Source organism: Lissotriton helveticus, chromosome 5_1 (genome assembly GCF_964261635.1).
Source record: "Lissotriton helveticus chromosome 5_1, aLisHel1.1, whole genome shotgun sequence".
Lineage (NCBI taxonomy): Eukaryota > Metazoa > Chordata > Amphibia > Caudata > Salamandridae > Lissotriton > Lissotriton helveticus.
In genome coordinates this window covers 2,075,720,549-2,075,736,259 of record NC_136065.1, presented here as the reverse complement: position 1 = coordinate 2,075,736,259, position 15,711 = coordinate 2,075,720,549, and the positions used below count along the sequence as shown (strand labels likewise).

At 44.2% G+C, this 15,711-nt stretch overlaps 1 protein-coding gene across 1 annotated transcript in view; it reads left to right on the top strand.

Annotated features, from left to right (window-relative positions):
* Positions 1–9,711, top strand: part of LOC144756315 (natural cytotoxicity triggering receptor 3-like) — a 114,569-nt gene extending 104,858 nt beyond the window's left edge. Inside the window, exons 4-5 of the mRNA XM_078646011.1 lie at positions 2,678–2,721; positions 3,509–9,711. Of these exons, the coding sequence (XP_078502137.1) occupies positions 2,678–2,721; positions 3,509–3,637 (173 nt within the window). The 3' untranslated portion in view covers positions 3,638–9,711. The remainder of the gene's footprint in view (positions 1–2,677; positions 2,722–3,508) is intronic.
* The last annotated feature ends 6,000 nt before the right edge of the window (positions 9,712–15,711 follow it).

Genomic DNA, 15,711 nt, shown 5'->3' with positions numbered 1-15,711 from the left:
AAACCATTATTAGTACATTGGAATTTGGAGCGCTCCATTAAATACAATGGAGTGCTCCGGGCTTCTACGTGCCGGTACGAGCCCGCAGCGCAACATTCCAATGTTGTTTTTGTTCACAGCTTCTGCTGTGAACAAAGGCCTCTCTGAGCCTGAGGTGATTGAAACCCCTTTGGCTCCGAGAGGCTTTTCTTCCAATAGCCTTAAAGTCCTCCTAGTGGGCTATACCGGCCATTGAAGGCCTGTTCCCTTGTTAAAGGCCGGTAGTGCTGCTAGGTCGGCTGTAAGGCTATATTGGAGTTTGGAAACTACACCAGGGTCACATCACAGTGATTTGCGAGAGTCAACTAAACGTAGTGTGGGTTGTGTCATGACCATTGCAACTCAGTCAGAAGGACAGCAAGGTTAATGCTGCTTTCTCCCAGCCTAGGGGATCCTACTTCCTGTATCACTCTCCAGGAAAGTGAGGGTCACCTACTTCTAAGAGTGGAAGAGGAAGCGTGCAATTGAACAGAGTGAGAACATTCGGTTGGTAGAAGACCTGGGCTGGACTTTCAGAGATACAGTATGACATAGCATTACGGAGACATTACGGTTCAGAGGGGACTTGGTTTGTCAGTTTGACTGGACTGTTCCTTGTGGAAAAGGACCAACACTGATATGCTTATCACTGGGTCCTGTCAAATGTAGCATGGTCAACAAGAATCAAGGGATTGTAATGCCGCTCTAGAGGCCTAATTCACAAAGGTGAGTAAGCTACTTTGAAGAATTTACAAACTGCAATTATTTTTAAACTTTTGCAATAACTTACACATGTAACTTAGTAACTTTCACTTTTGTAGTAAGTGTGGCACTGCACTTGGCCAACCACTACTACTGCAACAGCCTTCCATAGAAAATAATGAAGGTAGAGAATTCAAATAAAACCTCATAGGAAATAATGTAAAATTAAATTGGATTAATTGAAATGTTTACAAATATAAATAAATAAAGCATAACATTAAAATATATGAAAATAATACATATATAGTATTTAATTATCAAATATTTACAAACCTATGTTTAATTTAACACATAATGTAACAATAACTTGTATTAAACATATTACATTAATGTTAAATAATTCTATACAGAACTATTGATATGCATTCAAAATATTTTTTCTTCAGGTGTAAATTAATTTTTTAATGTATACTCGTTTTAATTTAATTGAATATATTTACATTAACAATTTAATTCAAAATTATTTTAATAGCACTGTAGCATTTTTCTATTTTGTTCTACATTCAAACAAAAGTGCATAACATTAATTTACATTAATATTTACCATAAAAATATTTTTATCTTTATTTTCAAGTTTGACACAGTTAAAAAAACGTTCATACACTTTACCAAAGAGAGACTCCGAAGTCAGGGTGGAGATCTCCGCATGGTGAAGTATATGGAAATATTTTTAAGATGACACATGTGCTGACAGCTTACCAACACATAGACTATAGTTTTCTTCTTCTTATAGCACTAATGAAATTATATATAATCCCCTTTTCTTTCAGATAAATGTTACATGTGAGTATTTAAATATATGTGCACATGAAGGTATTTTATGATTCTTCTTTCTGGTCATCACTAACACATTACTGTGACAGTCATATGCAAATCAGTCTTGACCCTGCTCCTCATGGGAACAGTCCAGACCGAACTGCCAGACCAGGTACTTCCTGGACTGGAAACAAGCCTCCTGGGACCAGTTTCGGGGTATCACCCGGCATCAGCCACACTAGCTTGAATACAGTGGGAAAGTGAGCAAGGGTCCCACGTCCGGGCTTACCCTGGCAACTTAGGACAAACATAGCAAACACAATAGGATGATGGACAAAGTGCTGAAACTTTTAAGACACCCCCCCACCAAACATTAGTTTTGAGCACCTCTTGGTATCAAACAACAACTGTAGTTGTTAGGGGCGGATGCCATGCACTACCCTTCCTAATGTATTTGATTTAGGATCTGAATTAACAATTTTGCTATCATTTATGGTCAATGGAATGACTTCATAAATGTGCTAACAGTATGTTTGCCAGATTTATGGAAGAAGGCCTCTCAGTTTTACCAATGTTTTTTGATTGTGATGGAGTTTACAATATAAAACCTCTTTGCGTTATATTTGCCACAGAGTTCACAATGTAAAGTCCCTTTCTACTGTATTTCTCATGGGGTTACACCATAAAAAGCTCCTTCCTATACTGTATTTGACACAGGCAGTGCATTAACAATGTGTCTATCAGTTATGTTCAATGGACTACTTTAACAGCAAGTGAACACAAATGCTGCTCCATCAAGTGTCCATGAAGGAGAAAGATAAGGGTGGAGCCAAAGTCTTTTTTGAAGCTGTTTTGGTGATTTCATGAGCTCAGTGAAACAGCTGAACCTGTCTCTAGCCCGAGGTAAAAACTAGAAAGATGGCTGATCTTGGCCTTTGATAGCATTTCACATAGAACATACTGCATTGCTTGTAGGGGTCTTCCTTACAACACTTATGTAAAGTGTCAAAAACATCTTATAACACTGTTGAATTCCAAAGACCCTCCCAAGTCCCAATTCTGCTGTATACAAGTAAAATAATGTTTTGACTTTCTTTGAGGTACTGCTATCACTTTGATCTCTGTCGACTTTCTTTTGCAGGAGGCTCCAGAGCGCGGGCACAAGATGCCCCACTCCCACATCTGGTAAGTCCTCTTTCTACTCCATCCACTACTTGCCGGTATAGCACAGCTAGTGTAATAGATCTATGCAATTGTTCATGACCAAAGTTCTACGTGATGATTTCTCCTCCTAAATTAGCAATATAAGCCTACTGAGGAAGGCGAAGTCAGGCGCAAAGATAGCAGTTCTCAAACTTGAAACTCTGAACCAGGAGGTGGCATGGAATAATAAGAATGACTCTAATCAGGAATACAAGGACAACCCCAAAGAGCCTGTTGCACACTGGGCCTGGTAACCTCAATAAGTGTAGCTCCACTGCTGATAACACCTCTAAAGAGCAATTTTACGAAGTCAGTACATTTAATACTCTATTGGCAGTCCACTCAGTCTGCACATTTGAGAATTTCTAAAGTGCAAACCTAGGTTTTAAAAGCAATAGGGTCCTGTTCAGTGAACAGGGTACATGCGAAAAATAAGAAAGCACGTTAGTAAAGTAATAGTGCGAAGGGTTACGGTACACGCAAAGAGCTCCTACATGTGTAGGGGGGCTGGTAGGACAAGAACATTCAATTCAGATGAGCAGAGTGTCCTTGGGTGCATTGGAATATTATCCGTGTGACAATCAACTAAGTGTTTGGGGTTTCACATTCAAACCCCACAAATATGGGAGTTAAGAGTGTACAAGAACATGACAAGCACACAAGTGGCAGCCACATGCCCCCCCTTCTTTCGTGTACATTATTTTTAACCAAAACGCACACAGTGCCTTTACCATTTAATTGACTTTTTCTGTTTATTTTTTTCATTAAGGAAACAGAAATGGAAGACCTGACATCCCACGTGGAGTACGTGTCTCTGGGGCCACTTGAGAGACAGAAGAGCAAATGTTCACGTGATGAATCGCAGGAGGTCCTGTATGCCGATATTCACCTGGACTAATAGCACAGCTTGTTTTCGTTTTGTTTTAGATGCTAGGTCTGCCGAAGTTACCTCGAAGCCCAGAAGCTTACAGCAAGAATCCACTAGGTCAAGCACTATAATGTAGGGGGGGGGGGGGGAAGGGCTTACAATCGTCATGTTTTTAATGAATTCCCATGATTGTGGTTTACCATAGTGCTTACTTGTGCATGCTTCAAGGCGATTAACAAAGAGATTTGAAGTAGCTGCTCATCTCGTTTCAAAAGGATCGCCTAACAAGTATGATCTCAGTATTGTCTTACCAGTGTCACTTATTGATTGGTCAATAGTATAACTTGTGGAGGTTGATAGCTGCTCTGAAAACACGCTTTGTCCTAAAAGTGCCCAAATTCACAGACCCAGCCTCTCACCAGATTGTGGACCTGATGCACTTTTATGCAGTTGGGAAACCATTTGGGAAGGCAAGAAAGCATTTTAGTATGTATTCATCCCATATCGCGATTCAGTAACTTATTACAGGGTCGCTATTTGGAGCTGCGAATACAAACCGATTCGGTATTTGGAACAGCACGTTTAGGGCATCCCTTTCAAATACCGAGGCTGAATGGGATGTAATAATGTTCCATGACAGAATTCCAGTCACAAAACTTTATTATTTTATCACTAACTTGAAAGAGTTTGCAAACCCTTTGGAAATGGGAAGGGGTCCCCAAGGGACTCCTTCTCCTTTGAGAATGGAAAAACATATATTTTTTAAGAGCAAGCAGTGGTCTAACAGCCTGTTCCTGTAAAATAAAAATACATTTTTAATTTTTTTTAAATGCATCCTGTTTCCTTTGAAGGAAAATGGACTCCATTTTTGTATTGCTTTATTTAAAAACAATCACAGGCATGGTGATCTGCTGCCTTCAGCAGGCCACCATGCTTGCGATGGCTGTCATTCCTAATGGGTAACAAACGACAACCTATCTCATTTATTTTTATGAGGTATGTCGGCTTGCGAGGGGCCTCTTGCTTGAACCATGATAATTGCTGTATTTTACTACCACAATAGCTATCAAATGGGCAATTTTCCTTGTTCCCACCAACGCTCATGACATCCTTGCTACGTTTCAGACCTTGTCAGTCCCCTGCTGTCTGCCTTTGTCTCTTATTCTGACTGAGGGGGAACCATCAAAAGAGGGTGGTTCCAAGAGCCTTTCCTGCCTCTTTATCTTCCAACACTTTCAGTCAGGAACACAGTCTCGACCTGAAGGATGATTGGAACTTATGAGGAGAACCAAAGTAAATACTGCTATTTCCAGTACTATGCACTCACAACATAAGTGAAAAAAGAAGTGAAACACTTTCATACAAAGCAGCTAAGACACAGCAACCAGGAGGACAGTGGCTCGGGAAACAAAAGCCTCAAAGTCCTACAAAAGAGGCTAGGTGTGCTACATTTTACATTTCATGTACAACATTGTTCTGTCTATATATTTTACGTACATCTTCACTAACATAAGGTGCAACACATAGGTACAGGAAAGGGTTCTGTAAGGGTACTAACATTTAATGGTGAATGCACATTTGAATCGTCAGTCAGTAGTAAAGAAAAGTGCACCACTTTAAGCTATATCTGGCTTAAGAAACCACTAGACTGGTACAGCACATGCCTAACGTCAAGGTGAGGTGACGGGCAGGAGGGGGACTATCTTGGAGTAGGGATAGGTTCATGCTAGCATACATGCCAACATTTTGTTAGTGGGAGATTTTCAAAAATAAAACCGTGGGACTTACTTTTCCCCATCGACGTACATTGAAGGAAAGGCAATTTCTCGTGGAGAACAACTTAAATGAATAATTTTTTTGCTTCATAAATTGGGAGTCTCCCACCTGAATCGGGTCAATTGGCATGTATGTGCTACTGCATGTGCTGAACAGAAGCAAGAACAATTCTGTAGGATAAATATAACTATCGCGCTCCTGAACCTAGAACACAGAAATGAGTGTATACAGTTCTTTATGCAATTAGTGAGCATTTTATTGGGGTTTCAGTCTTGCCACTTTTAGAAAAACTGGATCACCTCTCTGGGGAGCATCACTCAGTTGTACACAGATCATAGCTAATGTTCCCTCTAATTATTAACCTATGCAAGAGGCAACAGTATGTTTGTGGACACAATTTTCTCTACTGTGTGCAGGATCAAGAGTAGTGAGGATCCACTAAGCAAACAATTGGGGTGAGTGAGCTATAATATCTGATGAGTTGGGGAAGCATTAGCTAACAGTGTTAGTGGGCTGAAAAGGCCCAGTCAAAATGATTTTCAAAAATTAATTAGTGAAAGAGAAGCAAGTATGTCCTCAATTGTTTCTATCTAGTTCTACAATTTGAAGCCTGGCATGCATTGTAGAGGGTGGCAGAATGGTCAGAATCAACATGCAAAGGAATCTTGTCCACCAGTTATTAACGTGCTGGTGCAGTCCCAGATGGCAATGGGGAGTAAGTCTCTGTATGGATAAGGGGGCAAGCAGCTCAAGCTAGCGACCACTGCCAGGCCCATGGTGCAGTCCCTGGTAGGCAATTAGAGTATGTCTCTGGGAAGGAGGGGGCACTCAGTGAGAATGCAGTCCCAATGACAGGCAGACAGGGTAGTCAAAGTGATGTGTCCGACCCACCAAACAGGCGTGAAGAGTGCATGTAGCAGCGAACACTATGGTGTCTGTTGCGAGTGCAGCGTCAGTTGCATAGCCGCCCTAAGTTTTCTTGTGAAGTGAGCTAAAGAGGATGTGGTGCCATGCCCACTCCTAAAAAGCGGACATACTGAGTGTGATGTGCAGTGGTGGGGATGCCACACTGTTGATATATATAAGTCACCACTAAGGTTTATCCTAGGTGCCTACAAGGATAGGGTCCCATGTTAAAATAAGCAAGGACATTATAAAAGATGTTTTATATGCCCCGGTGAGGGTGAGAAACTGCTGACTTCGTTTTTCCCTATTGTAGCGCATTAGCTCCATATAGTAACATGGAAAGGCTTTATTTAACATTAACAAATATTATCATGAGTGAGCCTAATAATTAAGTGTCAAAATAATAGAATTAGTAGAATAAATCCAACAACTTGCCAATGTTAGACATATAATAAATGACAGAAAATAACTTATAGAACTTGCTTTTCTGATGTGCCAGAATCCAGCTCTAGAGCAGCCTCACCTGATTGGCCAGCCTTTGACAGGCTGAGCTAAACTGTTCTGATTAAGTGTGAAGGGGCCTGAAAAGAAACAGACATCTGGTGGAGGGAGATCTGTGCCTGCCAAGCACAGGAGAGAAAGAAGGCTGGGTAGCTATACTGGTCTTTAATGGGAGAAAGACAGTAAGGACATGAACACGGCCCACTCCCACTTCTTGCACCCGCAGCCAGATGGGAGCTCCTGAAATTGAATTAGCAGATGGGCTGGAAGGGTATTGTTAGGGAAAGTTACTCTCGCGTATAGGTTGGGTTAGCCAGACCTGAAGTTTCAGGAGAGAGATTTCCCCATTTTGATTTTTGAGGAAAGTGCTTTCTGGGACAACACTTAAAAGGAAGTGGTCATCTCAGAGGGTGGCACCCTGCACCCCATTGGTCAGGGGTAACCCCCTTCTTGCCAGCTCAGAATCCATCCTAGATAAATCTGGGAGAGCTGTACAGCAACTCATAACCCTGCCTGGAAGAAACAAGAAAAAAAGGACTGCCCTGCTAAGTCCCTGGTCTGCACCAAGTTAGACTACATTCTTAAGGACAGCATCTCCTGTACTCTCTGAGCTTCACCAAAAGAAGGACTTTGCCTTGCTCTGAACATTTAAGGAGTGGTCTCCCTGAAAGCAACAGGTGAAAAGGGCTCCACCTGCATCATCTCCACCAAGAAGAACACAAGGGACCAGTTTCACCTGAACTTTAAAGGATCTGGCCTGGTGCATAGTGGGTCTTGTAGTCCCAACTTCCCAAGGAGCAACACATAGCTTCTGGAGCCTTGGACTGGTGTTGTGGACACTTCAAGGCCCCAAACGCACCATCTAGAAGACGATCCAGAAGTTTGAGAACATTTGGAGAATTTTTTGACAAAAAGTTCCATATGTTGACTGACCTGTCGTCAAGATTCCAGCTGGCGATGTCGAACCGAGGCTCGGTTTGAGATTCAGATTTGCTCCGCTAAAGCTCTGGAGCATTTTGTTGTTGACTTGACCTCTAGGAGTTCACTGAGGCCTCGCACTGAAGCAAGCCACGGTTGTTGAACTGCAACCCAGCCTGATGAGGAGCCTCACTCTACGTCTAGAGAAAAATCTCCAAAAAAGTGACTAAGTCAGAAGGTAAAAACTTAACAGGGCCCTACCGCTCATTGTATCCGATCCATACTCCATCACGGTTAGATGACTTTGTCAGAGTCAAGCGTGACCAGATGTCCTAAGTTGGTGCTTTTGGCTTTTAGGCACTAGAAAGCATTAAGGGCTAGATGTAGGTAAATCTATTTTACCACTTCTTAAATACAGAATTTTACCGATTCGGTATTTAAGAAGTGGTAAAATAGAGGGGGGGGATGTAGGTAATTCCAGATGTGGAATTACCGAATCGGTAATATTCGGTATTTACCGATTCGGTAAATACCGAATCGATATTTCCTATTGATTCCTATGGGCTGAGAAGCCCATAGGAATCAATGGGAAATACAGATTCTGTAATTACAGAATCGGTAAATACCGATTTTAGCAAGGGTGCAGGGGGTGTCACTTTGACACCCTCTGGCACCCCAAAAATTGATATGTGCGCCATGTGGCACACAGATGTCACATGGCATAGGTGTGCATGCACACATGTGCATGCACACCTGAATTCGGTATTTTAACACCCAATTGGATTGGGTGGTAAAATACCGAATTTGTAGGGCCTTTGGGACTCTGAAGAGTCCCACCTACATCTGAGATTTACCGAATCGGTAAAAATACCGATTCGGTATTTTACAGAATCGGTAAATTTACCGAATCGGTAAATTTACCGATTCTGTAAAAAAGTGCCCCTACATACCGAAACCCCATTTACCGGTCGGTAACGGCCGAAATCGTCCGTTACCGGTCGGTAAATGGCTCCTACATCTGGCCCTTAATCTTTAAAAATTCATATCTCCGGCTCCCTAGATTGAATTTTTGTTGTTTTAGAGTCATTTCAATCATAAAAGTACCTTCTATTTTTATAAATTGGTGTTGGATTTTTATTGTGTGTTGTATCTTACCTATTTACTATTATTGGTGTTTTAACATGCTTTACACATCTGTCTCCTAAGTTAAGCCTGACTGCTGATTAGCCAATCTACCAAGTGTTGAGCAAGGATTCATTTATTGAGACTTGACTAGACCTTATTTGTGATTGTGGTGGTATTACTAGCTGTAAGTACTTACCTGCACCTACTGATAAATCACCTTCCAACAAAAATCATAGCCTTATGAAAGCGCTAACTAAGCCATGCAAATGGCATGTCCTTAAAAAAGGCTCTAAGTAAGCCATTCCAAAATCCTATCCTTAAGAAGGCACTAAGAAAGCCATGCAGAAATCATATCCGTAAAAATGCGCTAAGCAAGCCACGCAGAAATCAAATTGTGCCAGCAAGATTCTTGGTTTTACCTATTGAGTACAGAGCATCCTGGAGAAACAACCAGCTCTCAATAAGCACTGCAGGTTCTGCAACTACAAGAGTAAATCTATTGTGTCCCTACTGCGTTGCCGTCCTGCACTTTTATTGGCATGTCACACTTTATTCACACCGATATTAGGGTTTATACCTATAGGGAAGCCTTATCTCTGTGCTTCAACACAGTGACAACAGAACTAGGTCGGTTTGGCAAATATATACACATAATACCTAATAAAATGAATACTTAAAAATAAGTTTAGCCAGGGAAAGCTACTGGCAAGACGTTTTCAACTAACCTCCTGATGGCCATCCCATTTATCCTGTCACAGGCTGTGATGTTATTGTTTTATAGTCTCTATATTATTGCACCACTTTTAGTCATTTTCTGCTAACTGTACCTATTGTAACAATTTTAATTAGTTGAATTAATAAACATATTACTTACATTCTCCACAGTATGTTAAAATCTCAATGTCTACACTTCTTCACGGTCTCTTATTATACATCCACAGATTCTCCAGTATTGGGGTGTCTTTCATAGATTCACATGCTTGAATATTCCCCGTCGTCGGAGTGGGAGTCCCACGGTAAATAAAATAGCAATAATATGCTAAATATATATATAAACATATATACATATATATATATAATCAGAAGAAAAAACCTGAAATATGTATTAGAAAAGGCATAAACTGCCCACCCAAAATTCTACATAGGAATGCATGGGAAAGGAAAAGACCATATGCAGCCTATCCTTGTCATTAGGTTAGTCCAAACTGCAGCCAATCAGGCGACAGCAGCCATCTAGAACCTTCTCCTCAGAGCTCAGCACCTCAGATTTTCTACCGCACATCGTGTGTAAGAGAGTCTCCCTGAGATCTGCTCAGTTTTCTCTACTCTTCTGCTTTTTGCCTGGTGTTTCATCATGTCTTCAAGTAAGAAGTCCCTCTTCAGAGCTTGTTCTTCATGTGGAAAGCTTAGACTTTATTCAGAGGATCCACACAGTAAGTGTATTTACTGTTTGTACCCGGACCATGAAGTGGGAAGTTGTAAGTTCTGTAGAACTTTCTCCACTAAGACTTTGAAAGATAGGGAAGGCCGTTTACTCCTCTGGCTTCAGAGACTTAAAGATAAGGAGCATGTTCTTTCTGATGCTGAAAGCCTCATGTCTGGCCATTCCCACACAGCCTCAAAAAGAAGTAGTGTGCAGGAGTTGCCTTCTCCATTCTTAAAAAGGAAGAAAATGAGTCTTTCTTTGGCCCATGCGGTGTCTTCACCTCTTCCTCCTACTTCTGGGCCCACGAGACCTGGCTCTCAGGCTTCTGCTGCAATTTCCACAGGTTTTTCTGTGAAGAAACTGTTGCTCCTTCGGCGACAGTGTCGACGACTGTCCCGTCGACGAGATTGGCTGTCTCTAGTACCTTGCCGACGACGGTCACGACGACGCTGGCTTCTGGGTCGTCTACAGCTTTTCCGTCGACGTCGTCGTCGTCGACGATGAAGGTGATCCTCAGTTCTAAGACTGTGTCGTCAGTCATTCCTATTTCGTCGTCGTCGACGAAGAAAATTCCGTCGATGGGTAAATCATTGTCGACAAAGAGTGTGAAGATGATAGCTTTGTCGACGCTCTCGACTACGAGTTTTCCGTCGACGAGTGTTCCGCCGACTGCGGCCCCGTCGATGAAGAAGAAGCCTTTACCGTCGACGAAGGTCTCGTCGACGGCTACGTCAATGAAGGTCCCGTCGACGGCTACGTCAACGAAGGTCCCGTCGACGGCTACGTCAACGAAGGTCCCGTCGACCGCTACGTCGACGAAAGTTCCGTCGACGACTCCATTAACGTCGACGACGTCACCGTCGACGGCTGCCGTGTCGACGAATTCACCGTCGACGACGTTTTCGACGACGACCAAATCCAAGAAGTCTTCCTCGTCATCGATGTTGACTATTGCGGGATCAATGCCGTCGACGATGGAGTCTCCAGCTGTGCAAACAGTGACTTCGATGCCATCTGCATTTGCCTCTCTTCCTTTGCTACCACTGTCTTCCACTGCAAAAGAGAGTCTTAAGGTTCCAAGTGCGCAACTCGCACTTCCTGGTGATACACTGCCTCCATCACCTTTGTTTGCTACAGACTCAGACCAGGAGTCTGAAGTGGAGGTGCATGAGTCTTTCACTGACGCTCAAAGTCCATCGGATTTAATTATTAAATGCCAAGAATTCAGCAATGATGAGGAGGAACAATATGGCCAAGACGAACAGATGCCTGTTCAAATCCCTACTGCGACGTTGCCTTTGTCGCTCATCTCTAACCTACAGAACATGTTAGACGACTATAACAGACGTTTCCCTTCATCGCCACAAGTATCTGCTGTTCCTTCCGTCTTAACACCTACGGCGGAACCGTCCGCTGCTCCATTCGTGTCTCAGTCACCTGAAGTTACTCAGAGGCATACATCCATTCAAATACACACTACTTTGTATCAGGATGAGGAGGAGGAGAACCCACCTGATCGAGAAGATGGGGAGGTAACGGATGTGGATGCTGATGATAATATGGCGGAGTGGGATGACTATCGGGCTCAGACACCGTCCCCATCTCAAGTGCCGTAAGGGGATTCTCCTCCAGTTGATATTGCAAGTTTCCATCAGCTCATGGACAGAGCGGCTCAATGTTTTAAACTGCCACGAGTCCAAAGAGAGGAGGATTGTTTCCTCTATGATTTTAAAAGTCACTCATTCAAGCAGATTCATACTGTGTCTATTATTGATTTAATCTGGGCTGAAGGTGAAAAATTGATGAAAACACCAAATTCCTTGCCTGCCCAATTGCCAAGATTGGAAAAGAAGTATAAGGCGCCTGTAGGAACACCAGCTTGCCTCATTGGGCAACGGAAACCGGATTTGGTTGTTACACAGGCAGCCCAGCGAGGATCCCTGAATCCTGCATCCACGATCACAGCGCCACCAGACCGTGAAGGCCGTCGCCTTGATGCGATAGGCCGCAAGTTCTCCACGATGTCATCCACCACAGTGAGGGCGGCTAATGCCATGGCCATTTTGGATCGTTACGACCGCCAGATATGGGCAGACATGGCACCTTTTGTGGCTATGCTTCCGGATGCTTCCAAGACGGAGGCGTTGCAACTTCTCCAGGAAGGCGAAAGAACATCAGAAGAACTGATTGATTGTGCAGTTGATGTGGCCTGCACTGGGTTCCGACAGCTTGCGGGAGCTGCTGTCTTACGAAGACAAGGCTGGTTGTGCTCCACCTACTTCCGTCAGGAGGTTCAAGCAAAGATTCTTGATATGCCGTATGATGGCGAATCACTTTTTGGGGCACACATTGATGAGGCACTGCAGTCCATTAAAAAGGACACGGAAACAGCACGTGCCTTGGGAACTATGCAATTTAAGAAGCAGCCCTTTCGGGGTGCTCGAGGACGAGGCACCAACTCGAATTTTCGTGGAGGAAGCAATCAGTATCGCCCCTATAATCAAAACATCCAACGTTACTCCTATAATCGACAACAGTTGTCTCGCCAACAACCAACCAAGAACTACAGAGGGAAGTCCGCCTACAGAGGATCTTCCAATAAGAGACAATGACTTGCTTTTGACCCTACCATTTGGAGGTCGAATCTCTCTGTTTGGTTCTCAATGGTCCTCCATCACCACGGACCGTTGGGTTCTCGACATTGTAAAAAACGGCCATGCCTTAGAATTCGTCGAAATGCCTCCTCCGACTCCACCTTCCGGACCACCTCCTCCGCACCTCATGGAACTTTTCTATCGGGTTCACCTTCTGATTCAAAAGGGTGCAGTAGAGGTAGTGCCATAGTCTCAAAGGGGGAAGTGGTTTTATTCCCGTTTTTTCCTGAGCGTCAAGAAGAACGGAGAATGGCGACCGATTTTGGACTTGGGAGCGCTCAATCAATATCTCAAGAATCAATCCTTCCGCATGCTAACGCTTACAGACATCTTGCGTTTGCTCTCAGTCGGAGATTTCATGGCTACGGCCGACCTCAGGGACGCCTACTTTCATGTCCCAATACTTCCAAGTCATCGGAGGTTCCTACGATTCCAGGTGGGGCAACAACATTTCCAGTTCAAAGTACTGCCATTTGGCCTCCGCTCCGCCCCTCGAGTCTTTACCAAACTATTGGCTCCGGTCATGGCTTTTCTTCGCCTCCAAGGTGTCCAGATATTCCCATTTCTCAACGATTGCCTTCTGAAGTCGCAGTCCCGCTCACAACTGCTGCGCCATACCTCCCTGTGTCAGAGGGTGTTTCGCTCCTTGGGTTTGTCTCTCAACCTGGAAAAATCCCAATTGCGCCCTGCCACTTGCAAGGATTTCCTAGGGGCCACGTTAGACACCACGCTAGCGTAGGCATTTGTATCCCTGGAACGTCAACAACGGATCCTTCGTCTAGTGTTTCTTCTACTGTCAAAACAGTGCATTTCAGTTCGACTGCTGAAGTCATTTCTAGGGATGGCATCATTGTGCATCGCACTCATCCCTCATTGCAGACTACGGACACGTCCTATTCAAGTGGAATTAGACGGGCAGTGGCGTCAAGTCACCGGATCCTTCAACGATCTGATTTTTATCACGACCCGCATGAGAGCAGCACTCCAATGGTGGACACAGCCATTGCATCTTGCAGCAGGGATGTCGTTCCTATCAGACACTTCAGATCTTACGCTCACAACAGATGCATCTCTGGAGGGATGGGGTGCGCACTTCCAGGACCTGTCCATAAAGGGAAAGTGGTCGGTACATCAGAAAACCTGGCCCATCAACAAATTGGAGCTCATTGCCATTTTCTTAGCGCTCAAGTCTTTTCACCCCGTGCTGCAAGTAGAGTCTGTCCTTATACAAACAGACAACACAACCTGCATGCACTACATAAACAAGCAGGGTGGAACGAAATCTCCAGCGCTGTCTCGTCTGGCACAGGCAATTTGGGACTGGTCGCTCAAGCACCAAATCCCAATCACCGCAGTTCATCTCCCAGGGTTGTCCAACCTCCTTGCGGATTCCCTGAACAGATCCCGATCATCAACCCACAAGTGGGAATTACATCAACCAACTCTTGACATGATCTTTCGCCGCTGGGGTCGCCCAAGACTAGATCTCTTTGCAACACCGGAGAACCGGAAATGCCCAGCTTACGCAAGTTGGCATCCCCACAAAGGGTCACAAGGCAATGCCCTTTTGATGAACTGGTCAAATCTGTTTGCTTACGCCTTTCCTCCAATCCCTCTAGTGCCTTGGGTGCTTTGGAAGATAGGGAGAGAACCCTGCCACATCCTTCTCATTGCTCCCAGGTGGCCACGACAGGCATGGTTATCGGAGTTGCTCCTTCTGTCTCAGTGTGAACCCATCCTTCTACATCCTCGGATGGATCTTCTTTTCATGGACAGGGGTCTAGTTTACCATCTGACCCCTCTTCTCTGAGCTTATCAGCCTGGAACCTGAACACTGTGAATTTGCGCATCTGACCATTCCTCAAGAATGTCGAGACATCCTTGCTCAAGCCAGAGCTCCGTCAACTATACAAACTTACAAGTTGAAATGGAAGCGCTTCTGCCATTAGTGTGCTGCTGCAGGTGTTCATCCCTTGCGTGCGACGCCTGCTCAGCTCCTCCCTTTCTTCTACCAATTGGCTCAGTCAGGATTGTCTCATGCGACTTTAAGAGTTTTTCTGGCGGCGATTTCACGCTTTCGCCACGATGGCTCGACCTCTCTCTGTTCATCTAGGATCATACGCCAATTTTTCAAAAGACTATTTCATAAATTTCCACCAATTAGGCGCCCTCCTCCTGCATGGCGCCTTAACATTGGGTTGGCACAATTAATGACTGCACCGTTTGAACCAATACATAGAGCTGACCTCAAGTACGTCACCTGGAAGGTGGCTCTTCTTCTTGCTTTGACGTCGTCGCGTCGAGTAAGTAACCTTCGTGCATTTACCATCAAACCACCATTTCTACAGTTTCAATCGGATTGTGTGCTGTTACGCACTAACCCTACTTTTCTTCCGAAAGTACCTTCAGATTTCCACATTAATTAACCTGTTATTCTGAAGTCTTTCTTTGCCAACCCGCAGTCTCCTGCGGAACAACGCTTGCACTCCTTAGACATTAAACGGTGCTTGAAGTTCTACATCAGCAGAACGGCCCAGTTCCGCAAATCTGACCAGCTCTTCGTAGCTTATGGGCGTTTTCACAAGGGACGTCCCGTTACTACGCCTACGATAGCCCGCTGGGTGTCTTCGGCTATTGCTTTCTGCCATCAAAAGGCAGGCAAACATTTGCAAGCTTCGGTGAGGGCCCATTCTACAAGATCAATGGCGTCCTCTACTGCACTGTTTGCCGGTGTCCCGCTCCATCAGATCTGCAGAGCAGCCACGTGGTCCAACAGGCACACGTTCACGAAACACTAC